General features: G+C 40.6%; 1 protein-coding gene across 1 annotated transcript; it reads right to left on the reverse strand.

Moving 5' to 3' along the window:
- Positions 1 to 615: 615 nt before the first annotated feature.
- myofl (myoferlin like) lies at positions 616 to 19,639 on the reverse strand. The gene is made up of 53 exons (XM_068721896.1): positions 19,495 to 19,639; positions 18,958 to 19,013; positions 18,711 to 18,802; positions 16,426 to 16,534; positions 16,119 to 16,215; positions 15,671 to 15,840; positions 15,172 to 15,300; positions 14,712 to 14,774; positions 14,553 to 14,603; positions 14,441 to 14,471; positions 14,229 to 14,344; positions 13,376 to 13,502; positions 13,180 to 13,283; positions 13,016 to 13,084; positions 12,867 to 12,910; positions 12,697 to 12,779; positions 12,310 to 12,434; positions 12,102 to 12,215; positions 11,708 to 11,885; positions 11,308 to 11,432; positions 11,104 to 11,213; positions 10,723 to 10,915; positions 10,475 to 10,630; positions 10,235 to 10,366; positions 9,980 to 10,143; positions 9,469 to 9,583; positions 8,661 to 8,763; positions 8,407 to 8,546; positions 8,156 to 8,320; positions 7,806 to 7,893; positions 7,589 to 7,666; positions 7,286 to 7,467; positions 7,025 to 7,183; positions 6,836 to 6,937; positions 6,460 to 6,621; positions 6,193 to 6,358; positions 6,036 to 6,106; positions 5,924 to 5,938; positions 5,737 to 5,835; positions 5,197 to 5,325; positions 4,590 to 4,745; positions 4,348 to 4,439; positions 3,484 to 3,654; positions 3,240 to 3,388; positions 2,879 to 3,018; positions 2,646 to 2,734; positions 2,475 to 2,570; positions 2,087 to 2,228; positions 1,866 to 1,965; positions 1,537 to 1,730; positions 1,342 to 1,451; positions 1,081 to 1,228; positions 616 to 940 (listed from the first exon to the last, which is right to left on the reverse strand). The coding sequence occupies exons 1-53, from the start codon at positions 19,580 to 19,582 to the stop codon at positions 902 to 904; spliced, it is 6,126 nt and encodes a 2,041-aa protein (XP_068577997.1). The 5' UTR covers positions 19,583 to 19,639; the 3' UTR covers positions 616 to 901.
- Between the last annotated feature and the right edge of the window lie 318 nt (positions 19,640 to 19,957).

A 19,957-nucleotide genomic window follows, 5' to 3' on the forward strand; every position in this document is an offset into this window, starting at 1 on the left:
TTCCTCCTAAGATTAAATAGGTGAACTTCAAGATCCTAAATGAGAGCTACCCAACAAACAGACATTCTTAAGACTAGTGTTTAGTTGTGACGTAATTATGTGTGTATTTTGTGAAAGTGAAAGTTTGGAACGTGTTTTTCCCATAGTGACTCACTGCAGTCCTTCTGGAGAAAATATAGAAGAAAAGTAACAAAGTAGCAAATTATGTCAAGTTAAGAAATGTATTTCATACATCAGTAGTAAAACACCTTAGTAGATACTATATTTCCATGTTGTACTTCATTTTAGCCTTATTTTATTTCTCTTTTTCATTGCTTAAATTATTCGGTTCTCACTTTATCGCAGCCACGTTTCTAAATTGTATTGTAATAATAGAATTGGTTCTTTGTGAATATAGTGAATTTTACTAAAATACTAGGCTATACATCTAAATAGGTTGAGTTTAACCACCATGTTGATGCACTTTATAATATCTTAACCTATAATTGACAGAAGGTGGACCTGGTTTTGATATTACCAACTTAATATTGGGAATAACCGGTAACACTCCTATACCGGCAGATAGTTTTCAAACTTTTGCACTGATTTAAAAAAAACATTAAAAAAAATATGAACAACTTCTTTATAACACATTTTATTAAAATATATCATTCTTGACATTCTTGATTTTTTTTGTCTTAATTTTAACATTGGAGATATTTGCATCACAAGAAATATACTGTAATACTGACAGTGTAAAAAATTATAGCAGTCAGGTTTGATTATGTGAGATTAGAACGCTGAAGATCAGTACGTTATGGCATCAATAGAGGAAGTTATTGCATATTTCTGATGGATGGAAGCAGTTAAGAGGACTGTAAATTCTGCTGCAGGAAGGCAGACAACTTCTCTGCAACGCTCCTTAGGAGAAAGGCTTCACAATCTTCATTGAGATGTAGTTCTGTGGATATAGAATAGACATTAATATTAACTCAGATTACAAAATACTGTGGAAAAACAATGTGCGAGGGATAGAAATTATTTATAACAGTTTCAGAAATATAGAAATGAATAAATTATCAGGAAACTAAGTAATCGTACTGGTAGGGAGTAGAACAGAATCCCAAGGAACAAGAAGACCAGCAGAAGAAGAATCGCTGCAATGAAAATCCATTTGAATCTGCGCCAAACAATGAACTTCATGGTCTTGCAAGGGTTTGTAAACCAGAAGAATGACGTGTCAGGGCGGCTGTTGAATGGAGAAAGACAGCGACATTCACATTATTCATGTTAAGCAATTCATAGAAATAGAAAATCATATATGCCATGCATATGTTTTCAAATGTTTTGAAGATGTATTACTTGGGTGGGTCTAGTTTGGGATTCATGTTTGGCTCATCTCTGCCTTTCCCAGCAGGTCTCTCTTCCATCTCCTTCTCCTCCACTATTTCCAGTGTCATCTCTACTTTACCCTGCAGAGTTTTAAAACACAGTCTTAAACAGTAACCAGGAAAAAAAGAAACTTAACTGGGAAATGTGCTGTTGACATAAACATACACCAAGCTCATGTTTCCCATCCTGCTCGATCGTGCATGGCCACCAGCCTCTTACAGACTTTTGGGAGAAAAGTGAGTTGGGCAGAGGTTTTTTGGAGGCGACTGAGCCCGCTCTCCCTGGCACCATCTTCAGACTGCACTTTTCTGGGCTCTTAGCAGGAGAGATCAGATTGAGAAGGTCCAGTTCAACTGTACCTGTAACAGAGATATAGATAGAAAATTATAATTTGTCTCCTATGTAGTAGTTCTCTCTGGCAGATCTCTATCTCTAAAGGACTTCCCTTTGTGTTGTCATGGCATAACATGGGGTTAAAAACAATGCTGTTTCACCTAAGTAGTCATCCAAGGAGAATTTGTCATTGTCCCAAATCTGGATGATCAATTTAGGAGGAATCCTAAATTCAGTGTTGTCCAGATTCCAAAAGTGTTCCTGTAAAAGACAGACAATTTATTCAGATCATTACCTGCCATCATACCAGCAAGACAAAAAAATGATATGGTTATAGCAACAGTCACTTGATGCTTCATTCCTGCGCCACGATCTCACTCACTTTCTTCGAGACAAGACACAGCTGCTCTGCAGGCAGGTAGTCAAACCCAAAGATGAACCTCCAGTTGAAATTTCCATCACCATCCAGGGATCTGTAGTGGACATCAGTCTTCTGCTTGTTGTCCTCCATACCTGGCATCCATCTAGGAAACACGATAATGTTGACTTCAGATTGGCTATTTGTGAACGAGTCCAGTGGGTAGAAAAATGCATATAAAAGTAAAACATATGTAAACACAAAATAACAATAATAATAATATTAATACTTTAATTTTATATAAAGCTTTTCTAAGTACCCAAAGACGCTTTACATAGGACAGAGACAAACAGAACAAACAAAACAAAACAAACAAACAAACAAACAAAACATTACAAAAGAAGTAATGTACCCTTTAACGTAGATGTCACTCATGTTTTCTCCAGTGATGCTTGTTTCGTCCAGAGTAACATCAGTTGTGTTCCAAATGATGGCTCGCAAAATGTACCTGTTTTAAATATACTGTTATATTTGATCCTTGAATAAACTATGATAAAACATCATTTAGACAAGTGTCTCTTACTTCTTGGCTTTGCGTGGAGTGATATCACACGGGGGCCCTGGCAAACCAAGGCTCTTGGGGAAAATGTCCACCCACATTTGAATTTGTCCCTGTATTTGTAGAAAATGATGAGTCTTTTGAACAAAGCTGTCACACAACAATTTTAAAATATGACTTTCACAGAGCATCAGCTTCATACGTTAGCTCTACTTCTTGTAGCTCTACTAAAAAAGGGTTACTGCTGTTGTTTTAACCTGAGACAAGTTCGGTTGGTGGGAGCTGCACAGGGTCCTGGTCTCCACATGCTCTGGTACCAAGCCCTGGTTTCTGAGGACATGCAGAGCCAGCCTCTCTCTGGCTGGGCCTAAGTGCGGGTGGATCACAGTGTTTGCCTCTGCAAAGCGCATGACAAACCATAATAGTCAAGGATGAAAGGATAGCAAACTGTAGAAAATGTTAATATCACAGATAGGCCAAAATAAGAACAAAATGCAACTGCAGCATATTAATTAATTATTGTTAATATCAAAAAGAAGCCATGGTCATCCAGATAGTAGATATAAGTAATAATTCTACAAAAAAATATGATAATAGGGCATTCAAGACTGGCATTACCAAAATCTTGCAGGTTGTGTTGTGCTCCTGAGAAAGACAGGGAGCTGCCATCTCCCTCTATGCGTGGAGGAGGAACGCCTCTCACTCTGGCCACGTTCTGGAGGATCTGAGAAGGCTTCAGCTGGTCTCTCCACTGATTGATCCCTGAGCTGCAGGAAAATTGTAGCTTTGTTGGTTTGGCTTTGAGGCTTGTAGGATGTATCAACTGTACTGTAGCTATTGTACTGTGAGAGTACATACTTACACACAGTATGTCTGTGGCAGGCCACAGCAGGGCCTGAAACGAGATAGGACTCTGTTCTCCAAATCGATGACTGTCTCACCGACTTTTTCATCTCTGCTCAGTAAGTCATAGTCATACACAGAAATCTTCAAGTCCTTGTCTTGAGGCAGGAAGCAGGACATCTCAAACATCCTGGACATAAATGGAGGACATATAATGTGTGTGTTGTTCCTTTATGTCCTACACAAACATAAATGTATACAGCAACATTAAAATGACCATTTGTATATCAATATTTTTCAAACGTGAATCTTGAATTCTTAAAGAAAAAATTCTTCCTACGCTCCCACGGTGTATGGAGAATCAAAAAACTGAGAAAAGTCTTGATGAATTGAAGGAAATGGGGGCGGCCATTAACAACAGCAAAACTATATCAAAACATGTATTTACAAACATCTTTGCTAAAACAGGCTAAAACCAGTAAGCGTGCTACACACCTACGCAAAAGTGAGACCGTTTATGCAGAAGTGTTTTAAATGGTAACGTTTTAGCAAAGATGCCTGTGTTTGGGTAGTAGTGACTATACGACTAGATAAATGAGACTGCAATTATACTGCAAAAGTTGTGTGAGAGTTTGTAAACGATGTTTTATAGTTTTGCTGTTGTTAAATGTGGCCTCCATTTACCGCAATTCATCAAGACTTTTCTCAGTTTTTAGATTCTTTCTTCACCGTGTAGACATGCAGGAAAAACAAACTTTTATTCAAGAATTAAAGGTAACTGAGTAATTAATACACAGATGGTCCTTTTGGGGGTGAAGTATTCCTTTAAGAGCAGCCATAACCATTTGAACGAATAATAAATGAACAAAAAGTTCAGTCTCACCTTCCAAACTCTGGATTAAGTGTGTTTGGTTTGTAGTTATCTCTGTCATCCAGTGTTTTCCTTCCCAGTGCAATCTTCACATATGGGTCACACTGAAATGAGAACGGAAACAAAATCTTAGCTTCATTAGCTTCAATCATCTTTTTCACTTAATTAAATCTAGAGCATGGTTGTGGTTGTGACTCAATTCTTTATCACAAAACCAGGTTGGTTGGTAAGTTGTAGCATCATATAATACTCACCATGCCATTCGTATCCTTCGGCTGCAGGTCAAGACAGCGCACCACATAAAGTCTGACCAGGCACTCCTGAGGTTCGCTCTCAGGAAGCTCTCTGAACTGACGGGGTGGAGCTGGCACCCCTGGGTCATCGGGCAGTGGGTAAATCTTGAACGAGCCCTGAACATCACCAAAGAGGACAGCACCATTAGTCATATAACATCTCATCAACAAGCAACAAAATATCAAGTTACTGATGTTGCCACTGAGCTTGGTCAATCTTTTTAAACATTTTAACTGCTCTTAATTATTAAATATGCTTGCAACAATATAAATAGAATTAGCCATATAATCCAAAGTGAATTCCAGTTCAAGATATAGTAGAACTAAATTAAACATTCAGGACAGGATCAAATACCATGCAACAAACTATCCCCTTACAGACATACCAATCTGCAGGCGCAATAAATAATACTGTCCATATACTATGTCTATGAAATTCATAAATCATCCACCAGAGGGCAGACGTGGCTGTACAACAGCAAAAGCAGAGATTTCTCATGTTACAAAAGTTCAGGCATAATGGGATGCTTCATGACAGGAATATCTCCTCAAAATGTAGCATCTTTACCTTGAACTCCCCCACCACAGAGGGATCTTCTTCCTCATTTTCAGTCTTTCCTCGCTGAAGTTTGAAAGTGCTGCAGAAATCATTGAGTCCCTGGAACTGTGCATCCTCTTCTAGTTCCCTGTTAAACACCTGAAAACCATAACACAACCACATCACAGACGGCAAATCACATAATGTTGTACTATCTGCTACACAAAAAGTCAAACTTTCATTAGTATGAGATTTCGACTTAACTATACTTCACACCTTAGTTGCAAGTTTTTACAGAAGTCCCACATTTGTCTTGTTTTTCATTTAAAGACCTGAACTAAACTTAGAACCTAACATAGCTACTGAATCTCCCTAATGTTTGACTTCACTTGTCAGCAATCGTCTGTTTTGAATATATAAACCTGCAAACTCTTATCAAAAGGAACAAGATCAAGGACGCTGTCTGTCATATCTAGCTTGCTGTTGCTTGTAGAACTAACACAATCAAGGACAAAAGGAAAGATAAAATCAAAAATTGTGTTTTTGCAATGTGTGACGACATGTTCTTACGTGTAATGTGTCGTATCCCTTTTTCAGGTAAGGCCCACACTTTTCCTGATCTCCAACAGAGGCATAGAACTTACTCCACCAGTCTACTGCTTCCTCCTCCTACACGATGGAAAATAAGATGAACTTAGTATTTTTAGTGATGTTATCTATCATTAGACTGTAGATCTCTGAAAAGAGAACATCTCACCATTTCTGCTTGAAGCTGCAAAGTGAGAAGCAAACAAAAAATATTCATCAATAAAAGTAAGTAAATGTAAGAAATATTGTCTCCCACCTTTTGTGAGTGCATTATTATTTACCTCAGCTTTTACGATGGGTCTCTCCTCAATGTCTATGACAACATCTCCCTGGGCAGCAGTTATCATTGCCACTGCAAAGTCAATGGAAACAGGATACAATAAGCCTCTACTGTATGTAGCTGAGTGTGCATTTATCTGCATGCATTTTTGTATGTACCTCTTGCAGACATGCAGACTTCACTGTTAATGCGATACGGATCGCAACGGAACTCCTCCAAGCAGTCAATGGTGCACTGACCCACTATTGGTTTCCTACCGAATGGCCGGTGGTCAATTACCTTCAGCACAATAGGAGGGGTGTACATCTCCTCTTTGGGCAGAAGCTAAGGCGAGAAAACAATAGTACAGAACTTCTAGGAAAATACAGACATGAAACACTTACAGGTGTCTGAATATTTATTTTAGAAAGTTCAAGGGTTTGTACCACTTTGAGCAGCAGCACAGATCCAGGGAAGTTGGGGTTCTTTTTGAAGTTCTTGACTACAGCAGTTTGAACAATCTCACCACCACACTCCACTATCAAACTGGGGGAGGAAACTGTGGCCAACTGGTAGGTCTTCATATTCCTCAAGCCCCAAGTCAAGACCTGGGATCGAAATAAACACATTAACGCACTTAAAAAACGTGTATGCAGATTAAGGGACAAGCATGGTGGTAGGATACAGGTGAAAGAGAATTACAGAGGAGAAATGCAACCACAACAGAAATCTTAGGGTTGGGCTGGTCTTGTCTGATCAAGTAATGTGTGTGAAGGGAATTTATAGGGGCTGGCAAAGGAGCAGGATGGCGTGATGGTGTACCTCAATCGCAGTGAGCTGCACTACAGGCCTGATTCCCTGGGGAACCATGTAGAGCTTCTCCCCCCTGCGAGGAGGCACCAGGGGCAGATTTCCGTCATTCACCTGGACGGCAAAGCACAGTATCACCTCCTAAATACAGTTTCATAGTTAAAGTCACAGTATGTTTACTTTCTCTAGTTTCTTCTTTACCTTGTTCTTCAGCAGGAGCTCTGCAGCCAGCAGTATCTCCCCAGCACTGCAGCCTTTTTTGGTGACCGGGAACCACAGCAGCTTAGGGCTGACAGCCACACTGGGGTTCAGTTTCACTACCGGAGGGCATGTACAGCGACCCAGGGGTTCATCTTTACCCTTGGAAATAAAGCGCAACGTCACACAGAGACTTAGCATAGCCTGATCACGCTGTCCATGAACGCCTTTTGCATTAAATTGCAGATTAAATATACAACGTACTACTTGATCACTGTCACACAGCTCCAACACCACATCAGGAGGGTTGCGGGCAATAGTTTGTGGGTCTCCGTAGATTTCGATGTCTTCAAAGATGAGAGTCTGATCCCATGTGGGGTTCAGGGTGGACCTTATGACTTCGGTGGTCTTACTCACATGTAGGAATGACACATGAGCGTAGGGATCTGGGGAGGACCGGGAGTATTTAGTGTGATGGAAATGTGAGACAGAACATGTTTAATGTAATTCATACTGTGACTGTCATTTATTCCTCTTGACCAGGCTTGCACTTTGCTTTGTTTTTACCTGAGAAGCTGTCTTTGTCCATGGCACAGAGATTCCTCGCCTGATACACGTACACTCTCAGGTGGTAAAGGTAAGACTCTGAAGGGAGATAACATTTATCAGCATGTTCAACTGTAAAAACTGACTTCTTCGTTGAATGTTATCGTGCATCAGGAAGTTTAAAGAAACAACCAGCATGAGTGACCAGTAATTAGCTTTATCTGACCCAACAACTTACGGCTGAAGTGGCAGGAAACAGTGGGTGTGTTAGCGCCAAATAGTTTTGCTGCATCCGTTTTACTGGCCTTCTCGTCAACATCGACTCCCTGTTTACAAAACGCAGGGTTAAGTGCTTAAAAGAACAAAATAGAAGAAAATGTAAAGGAAAGAATGCAGAACCAAAACAAACTTCCTGAGTGATTTGCCAACATCTGACAGGAACAGGCGTATGCAGGAGAATAATGAGAGGATGTGACTCAGATGGCATAAAGTATAAAGTTGTTGCCATGAAAACTGCCTCGTTCGGGGAAATTTAAGAATACAACTCATATTTAGTAGAGTTTCTCAGGGGACTCAAGTAAGACTCACTAATGCCCCTTCCAGCTTGAAAATGGCGGAGGAACCGATGCAGTCTGATGGGACCATCTTTCTTCTCCAGCGGCGGCGCCGGAACGTGTCAGAGGAACGCTCCTTCCTATGGAACTTCCAGCCAATCAGGGAAGAGTATTCCCAGCCTTCCCCTGGTTCTCGCTTCTGTGGAAGAGACAAGGACAGGAAAAATAATGAGAAACTGCACTGATAAGATCTCTCAAATCTACTCTTTATCTCCTCTTCCTCACCTCAGTAACAGCCATTTTATCAGATATCTTCCTCCGTGGTCTAATGAGTCTCTTCCTGCGATGGACATGATACATTTTCTCTGTTGCAACCCATGATTTGGGCTTGTCATCGGGAGGAATGGTAACTCCGTATTCCCAACCTAGTGTCATAAGACACACACAGACATACACACAGACCAATTAAACCTGCAGTATTTCAAACACAATGAGTAGAAGATTTTGATCATATAGTTCAGTTTTAGTGTTCATGATACCTTTCTCATCAACAGCTTTGTCGCTGTCAAAGCTCCAGTCATCTTCCCAGCTCCATCCAGGTGGACACTCAAACTCTGCTGGGCTTTGAACCGTTTCTCCATTCTAGACAACACAGACCCTAATTTTAGCAAATTTACTCTATACAAAGAATTTCTATTTATATCACTATCAATGCGTATAACCCTTAAACCTGCATTAACTAATTTATTTTGCTACTTGTGGCTTTATGAAATCCAATGTGCCTTCTTCTTCTAGCTCTGTTTTATCTTTCTACCAACTCCTAAGGAAAACATCTGGTTCTTTAAGTTCACCAACTAGTCGCTCGTTTTGTGCGTTTAACTTTTGTTAAGAGAGGTTTCTGGAATAAAAGTGAATCCAATAGTTGTTGCCCATGAAACTAAAACAAGCTGATGCTCCAAAGAACTGAGCAGTTTGGGTGATAGTTTTCTTTGAGTGACCCACTCTACATTACACATACATTAAAAATATTGAGTATAGCAGCTTTATTTCTTTTTAGCTATAAGTACCCAAATTATGTTATAATTATTAGTATAAGCCCTAATGGAAACTACATATCATAACCAGGAAGACACCAGGTCACATCCATAAAAGGTTTGCAAAGGTTCATCTAACTAAAATCAACAACTATGCAACCTACCTTTCCAAAGTACATGATGGCACAGGAAAAACTGATAACATTGCAAACTAACATGAATAGACAAGCTTTTGTCCCGTTATCTTCACCCACATGTTTCACAAAAATTCAATGTGTGTATACTGTATGTGTGTGAGAACAGTAGGTCGTACCACGTCTGTGTAGGGCTCTGCCGCAGGCTTCCACTCCCCACCAGGGAAACGTGTTTCATTATGAAAAACTTCGTCTGTGAACTCTGTGTGGCCGGCGTCCGCTTCTGTCAACAGGCTATAGAAAACACCACCACAGCACGAAGTTAATGAGAAGCTTTGTGAGTCACACAGCAGCTATGTAGGACCATGACAAACTAAGTGGAACAGGTCAGGAAGACGAGCTTCAGAGAGCTAAAATTGTTTACATGAGCCTTGGTGGGAGGGAGACCTCCTTAACCCAAAACCCTGAGTGATGCTGAAATTCCTTTTAATTTCCTGTGATTGTGTTCACGCTGTAGCTGGTACAGATTTATGATTACTGCCAATTAATAGAGGACAGGGCTGAAATAAGAACAAGATTCTTCTTGTTCTTATGCTCAGTGATAACAGGATGTTTGTACTTGAAACTATACAAGCCATGAATCACATACGACTGTGCGAGTGTGTGTGCTTGTGTGTTTCTCAAACTTACCATCGCTCTGGGTCAACAAACCAGTCGTCCTCCCAATCCCACCCACGGGGTGGCAGAAAGCGTTCTCGTTTCAGTTTCACCTTTCCAGTCACATCGGAGAACTTATGACGACTAACCAGACCAGTAGTTCCCCACTTCCCCAAAACATGGGCCTGGTTCTCATACTGCGGAATTAAAGTCAGAGATAACACAACTGAAATCAGATAAAATTTGTATGCATTTTAAAAAAGCTAATGCTTTGTGTAGCTACTGTACCATTTCAGCATACACACTGAAGTTTCCCTCTGAGAAGCTGTTGAACTTCTTCTCATGGGCAGAGAGACCGAGCCACATGTTGACCCGCAGCTCAACAGGGACCTTTACACCTTTGTTTTTGTCCATGGGGTACTGACGAACCAAAAAGTATTAGTGTGGCAACTCTTTCTGAAAATGTAACAGTGAAATATATAATACAAAATATATGAATGTGTTCCTGTATATTGGCTAGTTTTGTACCTGCATGAAAATGGTCTGGGTCCGTCCACAGTGTGTGCCGCGAGCCTGTTCGCTAAAGTTTGAAAACAGGATCTGGTTTGCTGGGACTCGAGCAAAAGCCACTCGTTTTTCTCCTCTTAACATCCAGATGATCACATCTGGCATGCTGTTCTGAGGCTGATGGAGACATACTATGTTTCAGTTACATAATTGAGTTTAATTGATGTATTTTTGAGCTACATAACATTATTTTATTTGCATTTCCTGACCTCCTCTGCCAGCTGTTTGATTCTGTCCAACCAGTCCTCAATGTCACCAACAGTAGCCTTAACATCTGTAGCCTCCTCTCTCATGCGATTGGCCATCTCTCTGATATCGACTACAGCAGCATCACGCAGGTTTTTCAACTGGAGATCTAGTGCAGTCACATTGGGTTGGCCCTCTAGCACTGGAAGCTGGAAACTGTTAAAAGTTTGTTAATGAGATTGATGTTGAATGGGAACAACACAAGGTAAAGCATTAACATAACTCAACCATAACAACCACCTGTAATTGTATTTAACCTAAAAGCAGTAACCACACTACATTTTTAGCATATACTTTATACAACACACAGGTCCAGCGTAGGACTCTGTCTGGTCCTGTCCTACCTGTTCAGGTCCTCAATCATGTGGTTGATGAGTTTGAGCCAAATCTCTGCCAGACGTGTCTCAGACACCTTGGCTAACATGGCGGTTTTTAAAGACGTGAGGTGGGACTCCTAAAATAAATCCCAAAGGCAGATAAAAGGAGATGACTGAGTAGTACTACTTGTGTTGAGATGTACAATATGTGCTACTGTAACTTATTCTCACCAGTCTCTCAGCGATGAAGAGGAGAACGTTGACAGAATCTAGACGGTGGCTGATGTCTTCCCAGTATGAAGTGAGAATCACTACGGGCTTAGTGTCAGCCCAGGGCAGGTAATAGTAGTGATTACCTGTGGGATAGAAAATAAATATACCCAGTCATTTTAAACACAAGTTGTGGAGTAGACAGCTCAACAACATTTGGTGTCCATGTGGTTCTTCTCTTTGGCCTCATGACACCATAAACACAGATTTACAGCATGGTAAACAGTTTGACATGAGAACTGTCCACTGCTACAGCAGAGGTTGAATTAATATACTTATATATATGGAAACACCCTTGATTATAAAACAGAATAGATCTTCGAGTCAATTTTTAATTCTTTCAGACTTAAGCTTTTCATACCATCAAACACAGCAAAGCTGTACTGGGTGGTGGACGACAGGGGCTTGCAGGTGGAGTCCAGCTTGTTACCATAGTTGCCAATGCTGACCTCAAACTGGATTGGCTCGCCCGGCATCTGGAGCATGCACGCACTGTGGAACACAGCGCACAGAGAGAACTTCCTCCTCCGCTGGTATTTCTGCACTCAATTGAAAAGGATGTGGCAGTGTTAGAGGTTAGGGTGGGATTACTTCTGTCTCCGTTCTCATCTGGAAGCCTATTTTGCTAGACACTGAGCTACTAAAGTAATGTATGACAACTTACAGATTCAAAACCTTGGGCCTTTTATCTTAAGGATTATCATATAAATCAAATAAATATGGAGACAGCAGTAGTTACAGTACAAAGTGTATACCTGTGCCACTAGGATGTCATCACTGGAGATGTCATCCACATTCTTATCAACCTTCCCATCCAGCTGAGTGGACAGCTCAACAAGGACCCTACCCCTGTAGGCGACCCCTTCACCCTGAAACGTACAGATTGTCATGCAGGTAAAATTTCTCATCTGTCTGTACCTACAGTACTGAACCGACTGTACTAAGCTGATAAAGTAGGCCTACCTTTCCAAAGTTGAGTTCCTCGTATGGGTCGGGCAGGCCGGTGAATTCTCTCGGGCTACCGTACAGGTTGACATAGCAAGGCCCAAAAGCTGGGAGAAAACCAATCTCTGATGCTGCAGTGCTCACTGTAACATACGGACACTCTGTTTAAAAACCAACCTGGACAGTTTCAAGGCTTTAAAGCAATAAGGTGCATGAGAACAAGAGGGTTAAACACTCAATGCAACATGTTAAAACATGCAGATGACCATTCTTATGTACAGTCAGACACTGGGTTGCACTCAGCTCATGCGTCTGTTTTCAGTGGGGGGAAAAAAACATATATATTAAATGTCATATTGCAATGTCAAAATGTAATCATTATAAAAATACAGATTACATTATTACCTTCAATCTCTCCACCAGAGGAAGACATTTTGCTCAGGTTTAAAAACGTTGTTCCGATGGCATCGTCCTTGGTTAGACGATCCCTGCCAAGAATAAACTTGCACTTCAAATATTGGTTTTGATGTCATTGTCACTTGTGCAGCTGTGAATGAATGAATTTTTCTTCTTACCAGTCATAAATAGTCAACTGCACGCGTTCACACATGGACGGGAACTAAAGAGGAAGACAGAGGCATGTGTTGATTTGTCCTGAAGGTTTAAGTGTTTTGGACATTTGAATCAAGCCAATTAGACGCATCTAATTATGCATCTTTCTTACCTTGACTTGGAGATTGATGAGTTGATTCCACTCCGGATTTGCATTTTTCTCAATGCATTTGGTGTGCAGCTAAAACAAAGAAAATGCCATTGCATACACATAATAGTCACACAGTGAGAACATTTAAACATCTTTTTTTTTCTTCTAAGTCAAACATGAAGTACCTTCTTGCCAGCAAAGCTGACTTCCACATATGGATCCACCAAGTTTTTCCTGTCCCCATCCCCTCCAAAGACCTGTTTTATCGTCTGAATAAAGGCATCATCCACTGCAATGAAAAATAGGTTCTAAATAGAAGTTTTTCAAGGGGATTTGACTGCATTAAACTACGATGGTTGCAGGAATTTATAGGTCACTTACTCTGTGGCATATCCTCGGCACGGTAGACTTTGAGGCTGAGTGTGGCCCAACGCATTGTGACACCGGCCGGCACCAAAAGATTGCTTTCTATGTCGTCCTGCTCAGCACTTCTCTCTTTCCTCTCAGTCTGGACACAGGAGAGGAGAGGAGAGGAGAGGAGAGGAGAGGAGAGGAGAGGAGAGGTTTTTAAAGTCCCTTTATTTTACTATTTCAGGGAAAACAGAAAACACTCTAAAACATCACTTGAAAAGCAAAAATGGAAAGAAAAATAACCAAATTAAAGCACCAAAGAACAAATAAACAATCAATCACAATGATCAATATGTTCCCTGAAGGCCTGTAAATTGTCCACCGTCTGGTAATAGGCGTGTTCCACCCTGAGTCGGGCCTTTAACAGTCCCTCCAGAACTTTCACCGGATCCTCACTACCGGCACCCCGAGCCCGATTCTTCCGTGTCACCCAGATGGCCAACTTGGCAGAACCAGATAAAAAGGTTCACCAGTGTGTGGACAGCCTTCTTTTTTCGGCAGGGAGCGTCTCACAGGACGCCATCCTCTCGAACAACATCAAACAAAACCACTAATCACATGTTCTTCTATCGATAAATGAACTGCTTTGTATCTTACCTGATCATGTGCATAGACAGAAGAACAGAGGGAAAAAAAACAAAGCAGTGAAATACAATCCAAATTCCGTGCACTCTCACATCCACCACTCACACGTTCACCACTCACACTCACATGCAACCCGAAACGAGAGGAGAGGAGAGCTTGTCATGGTCTTTTTTTAAACAGATCTGTCTTCTGTGTCTAGTAGAAATAAACTTGATGGTAAGAAAGAAGGTACACACACCGGTGGATCATCTCCAGTGCCCACAACAGTTATGCTGACTTTCAGGTATCCTCTGGCTCCTGAGCTAGAGTCATCAGGATCACTCAGGAGGAGCCACTTCCTCATTATGGCATGACCTGGACATTAGATATTCAACACGTTCAAACACCTAGAGTATAATACAAACAATCTTAATTTTTCACATAGTATGCATTTTGTATGGAAATACTGACCTGGTTCATCATAGATGTAGCCAACATCCAGCTGGGTAAGCAAGAATAAAAACATTTTAAATCATTGAAAAATGTAAAATCTGTCAACCTGCTAGCACTTCAATTGGCATACCTTGAACTCTCCCATTAGACTGTCAGCTCTGAGGGAGAAGGAGTCATAAACCTGTCAAGAAAAACACAACTTACATTCATTTTCTAATTTTCAAACAAATGAATGTTAATTTTTACGTTTGCAAAAGAAAATTGCATTAAAAAGGAGTTATCTACTCACCCGAAGACTAATGCTCTCATCAAACAGCTCTGAAGGTAGCATGTTAACATTGTAGAAAAACATCTGAGGGACATAAACAAGTCATAAATAAATCAGTATTTCCTTTGTCACTGTATGCACAATACATTTTGATGTCAGACACGCGTTGTTATCATGGATTGTGACAAACATGATAGGACTTACAATTTGTTAAGCTGAGATGCTTATGCTTTGGCAAAAGCTGAGACAGAGGAAAATGCATATGAGAGGAGTTAGACAAAGCTGACACTGCCTTTAAGGTCACCTGTCATATCCCCGCCGCTGACACAGAGAGAAATACCCCAGAGGGTTATTAAAGCTGGTGGGGATTCAGTGGCAAAGAGAGAAGACAAGAGGAAGTTGACAAGCAAGATAAAAGGCAAAAGTTAGCGGTCAACAGTTACTTTCTATAGGATGCGGTGTCTTTTTGCAGACTAATTACCTCATTGAAGAATGGGTTATTTCCTCTTCTAATTCTGGTCCTGTGGGTCTGTCCGCATACATTCACCTTAACCACTGGCTTGATGTTGTTGCCAGGCAACTGTCGACCCTCGATAACCCGAATACGAATCTGAACATTGCAAGCCACAGTGAGGCAGCTGAGCAAACAGTGAGAGAACATTTACCTGGGTCCTTTATGAAAAGGTACCATTGATTCATTTGGGTTGACAAATACTGACAAACACCTTTTACAGGAACAAAATTATGTTCCCAAAGAAACTCAGTGAAACTGCTTTCCCTGAGCCATAATCAATAGAAGGTTCCCATGTTTGCAATTCTCTAAAATTAGGGATACATGTTATAATTCACTATCTGTTGGCTTCATTGTATATTGGCACTGGTGAAGCCTGCTGTCATAAATGTGATTAATTATAAGAATTTCACCTTAAACTGGCAATTGTGATGATCCAAGAACACATGAATCAAAACTCTAACAATACCTGGAAGTCCTGAGGCTTATTGGTCAAGGCTCTAGTCCTCTTACGTCTGAGACGGACTGGCTTGTGGCTGGGTTTCCCAGGCTGGTTTGGGGAAGTGGGAGCTCCTGGGCTTCCGCTCTGATCTCCTCCCTCCACGTCTGCCTCCCTCTCATCACCCTCATCACTGTCTCCTGTGGAGCAAAACCACAATAATCACAAAATTATTTAAATGGGAGTGTGTAATGTATCTGTTAACCTCCTTACAACATAACAGACACATTACTTTGAATGTATAGAAATCTTGACGATAATAATCAGAGTTTATTTCTAGGAGATACCTTAAAAACTACTATTTTTTTGAATTCCTTATTCCTTGTAAAGGAACGTGATGTTTTGTTATTGTTATTTTGGGAGGGAATAAGTAAAATCAGAAACTGCCATCTCTTTTCATTTCTTAGACTTTACTTACCTGCATCCACATGAGACGTGTCTCCATCAGGTTGCTCCTTTAGGTTTACAGTAGTGTCGGCTGGTGGCTCATACCCAATGAGCAAATTGATGGTTGCCTGAACAAAGAAAATGCTTTCTAAATTAGCATTATCAACTCTACTGTATATGTCAAACACCAAATATATGTCATAGGATAGTCAACTACTTCCTGCAGATCTATACAGATACCAGGCACCGTCCACTGCCAGAGCTGAAGCAGATTTAATTATTATATTCTGTATCATAAAATTGCACAAGTATCACATGTTATTGCTAAATGTATTCACCCCAGTAGCGTGTTGTTTCTCATTGATCAAGGGCACATTCTTTGATGGAAGGGACTTCATGTGACCACTGGCCAAGTCTCTCAGAGGGATTTTTGCCGAGCCAATGAACCTGAAAAGCAATCACATTTATTTTTCCTTTTGACAGACAATCACACACACATCTTTAAATGCATCATTGCAGCTGGAGAGAAACAATAGTCTTTGTTTGAAAAGGGACGAATCGCTTAAAGAAACAATAAGAGGACGCTTTGGTTCCACAGTTTGTGACAAACTTGTGCAATTCCCACATGAGGGAATTCAAAGCAATTTTTGTGACTGTAATTACTCGTTGCTCTGGATAGTTGGCGGTTTCTACTTCCCAATTTCACTTCTTCACATATTATGAGAAGTCTATAAACACCACCTACTTTTTCTACCCAACAGAAGCCATGTTGCAACAGTGATTATTAACCACAATGGATTACAACACATTGGGCATTTTCTAAAATCATAATAGCAACATTTGTGGGCAGCAGTAGCAACTCTTAAGAGAACAAACTGCATACTTTGCTGTGTGACAAGGGTCAGCTGGTTACACTGGTAAGGCCCCAAGATGATGAAAAAGTGCAGAAGAAAAAGCAGAAAGATGGAAACAATTAACATCTACCACAGGCATGTGATGGGCGCTCTGTGCCCAGTTTAAGTGTGGTCAAATATAGAGCAAAGGAGGTGGGAGAAAAGGCAGACTGAGGTAAGCAATGCGAGAGCAGGCAAAACCATATTCATGATTATGCTCAGGCTATGTTTTCTCAACAGCTGTGCAATTATTAATCGTTACACAGAGCTTAAAAAACACGGCTTGTTTTTGGAAAGCATGGTTAACTGTGGAGGGTAACAGAGAGGAATCTGGTATGTATATTGTCTCTACAGTAGAGAATGTACTGTCTCAACCACTGCAAGGACTGGTTTATACAAATTAAGGTTTGTATACATTACTCGCTTCAGAAACTGGAAAACAAAACTTTAAAACTCTATTTTCTAGTATTTAGATCTGCTTCACTGAAAAAAACTATTTTTTCTAACCACAGTGAGAGAGACAGATAAATACTTGCCTGGCATACTAATATATTTTCCACTACTTGGACATCACTTTTAAACAAAGCTAATTTAGGCGTAAAGCAATCTTTTCCAAGCACTACCACAGATTAGATCTCCCTGTTCTTTGAGTCAAATTCCTTTTCTAGATTTTCCTAGATTGCAGACATGGGGAAGAGTTTGTCACAAAGTGTTGCCAAACATATTTCCCTCCAGAATCAGCTTGACTGTCTGTCTAAAGTTTATTTCGCATTGGTTTACAGGCTGTGTTACAACTAGTCATCACAAATGTGCCAATGACAAGCCAGTGCAAGCTCTCTTATTCACCCCCCTCATGCGTTGCAGGCAGCGATCATGGAAAAATATCCCTGTGTGTTCGTGGCTGTAGCAGTCACCTCCCCCATCCCTTGTGCCTGCCCCAGAATCATTTATACAATACAAAATCAGTCACTAGAGTGAGTCACTTGTTATTATTATTATTACTTCTACATTCTTGCCTGCTCTGCAGAAAGACAAAAAGAGTCAATTACAAAATACCTAACAAACAGATAAACTAAAGAAATTAAGCAGAAACATCATGAATTGCAGTCAGAGTCTGCCGTAGGGAGGGTTAGAAAGAAATTACTTTTTTTCCTTTTAAGGTAACATTGCTCGTAAGAACGAGTGTTATTGTGAGGTAGACGAAACAGCTTCTTCACTGACACTGCTGCAAGTCTTAATATGGCCGCAGTGAGTCCTGTGTTTATACAGCTCAGTTAAGTTAAAACATGCTGCTCTGTTTCTTAAGAAAAGACTACTCTCAACTGTTAAAATGGATAGTTGTAGTATCAGTTGTAGTACAACGGCTAAGAAACAAGCACTTTCACGGATGGTAATCACACGTTTACCTTCTCAAAAGGTAAAACTATGAGGCGCAGTGAGGTTTTCCCTTTCAGTTATTACCTCCGCTACAAAGCAAAACATAGGTGTTTGTTTTTTTGGGAGGGGGGTTTCTATAAAGACCGCCTACACGTAATCATGGGGAAGTGGTTCACACTCACAGGCCCTCCTCCGCAAAAGTGGCAGTGTGTTTAAATGATCAGTATGTAGTCATACTGGGAGGTAGGCTGAGGATCATGTGTGCATTCACTCCAAAAAAGCACACTTTAAGCTAACAATATGTAACATGCAAATTTCACAATTCCAATGCCTGATGCTTGTCATGCACATACTTGTCTTTGCCGATTGTCTCATAGTCTTTGACAACCACGTTGATGAATGAAGATGCATCCAAGGAAGAGCCTTTCAGATCAAATTCAAGCACCTGTAATTACAGGGAAGAAACCTTTACACTCAATCATTTAAAACAACAACATACAGTAGTTTAACTGAGGCAATGACAGCAGCTCTCAGGTAAGTAATTTCCAAGTCAATACACTGTTAATGTCACTCATTACAGTTAACCCATTCTGCACTCACTTCGTTCCATACAGGATTCAATTCATTGTCAATTGCTTTGGTTTTCTTCTTTTCACCTGTAAACACAACAAACAGATCATATGCAAAAGCTCACAATCTGGTTTTAGAGTTTTATGTTCTGGAGAGAACGGTCGATACTTCCTCCAAAAGATAGAAAAAGGAAAGAATAAACAAATGACTAAATCGAACATTTTACAATCTGCTGGAAACAGAGGAACACTTAATACACTTAGGCATCTCATTTTGTAAATATAAAGTTAAAGCTGATGTCAAAGGAAGTGGCTGTGATATGTGGACAGAGGGCTTTTCTGACCTTATAAGGATGTACTCTTCGTTTTGATAATGAATCACTACCAACTTATTCAAACTACTGTAAACTGCTAATGCAGTTAACTGCGAAAGTGATGTAGAAAACCTTCAGGATGACAGAAAAGATGATAGCTTGACAGAAAGTGAAACACTGTGTGCATGAATAAAGAGTAAATAGAGCATACAGCTGTTACCCCAGGGGGAAAAAAATGAAAACAATAGTCTCACCTCTAAAGACAATCGCAGCGATTGGATCTGGGTTTCCAATTTTCTTTTTGGGAATCCCACTAGCCGACTCCACAATTACACGAAGCATTTTGATAAAAGTCCAAATTTATTCAGTGAAACGAATCATATCCCATCGCGAGAGAGGGAGACCGCTACAGAGGGAACTGAAACGCACAGATGCGCAGAGGGGTGAGGACTGGATACCAGAGGGCAGCCTCACTCATGAGTCAGAGGAAACACACACCAGCCAGCCTAGGAGACAATAGTTAGGAGGCGAGAAACACACACTAAGGAAAGGAGAGCCTAGTTGCCTCGTTAGCTTTCAAAAAGGCGTCATGCGTATAACTATATATTGCTTGGCATCATTGTGCAGAACTGTGAGTTAAATCATGTACCATCCAGGCAAACCTGCGGAGTTGGTCCTCTTTTCTTTTGTGCTTCAACGCCCCCTAGTGGCGTCATG

Source organism: Cebidichthys violaceus, unplaced genomic scaffold (assembly GCF_023349555.1).
Source record: "Cebidichthys violaceus isolate CVI_PGR_0920_01 unplaced genomic scaffold, fCebVio1.0.p SCAF_10, whole genome shotgun sequence".
NCBI classification, from domain to species: Eukaryota; Metazoa; Chordata; class Actinopteri; order Perciformes; family Stichaeidae; genus Cebidichthys; species Cebidichthys violaceus.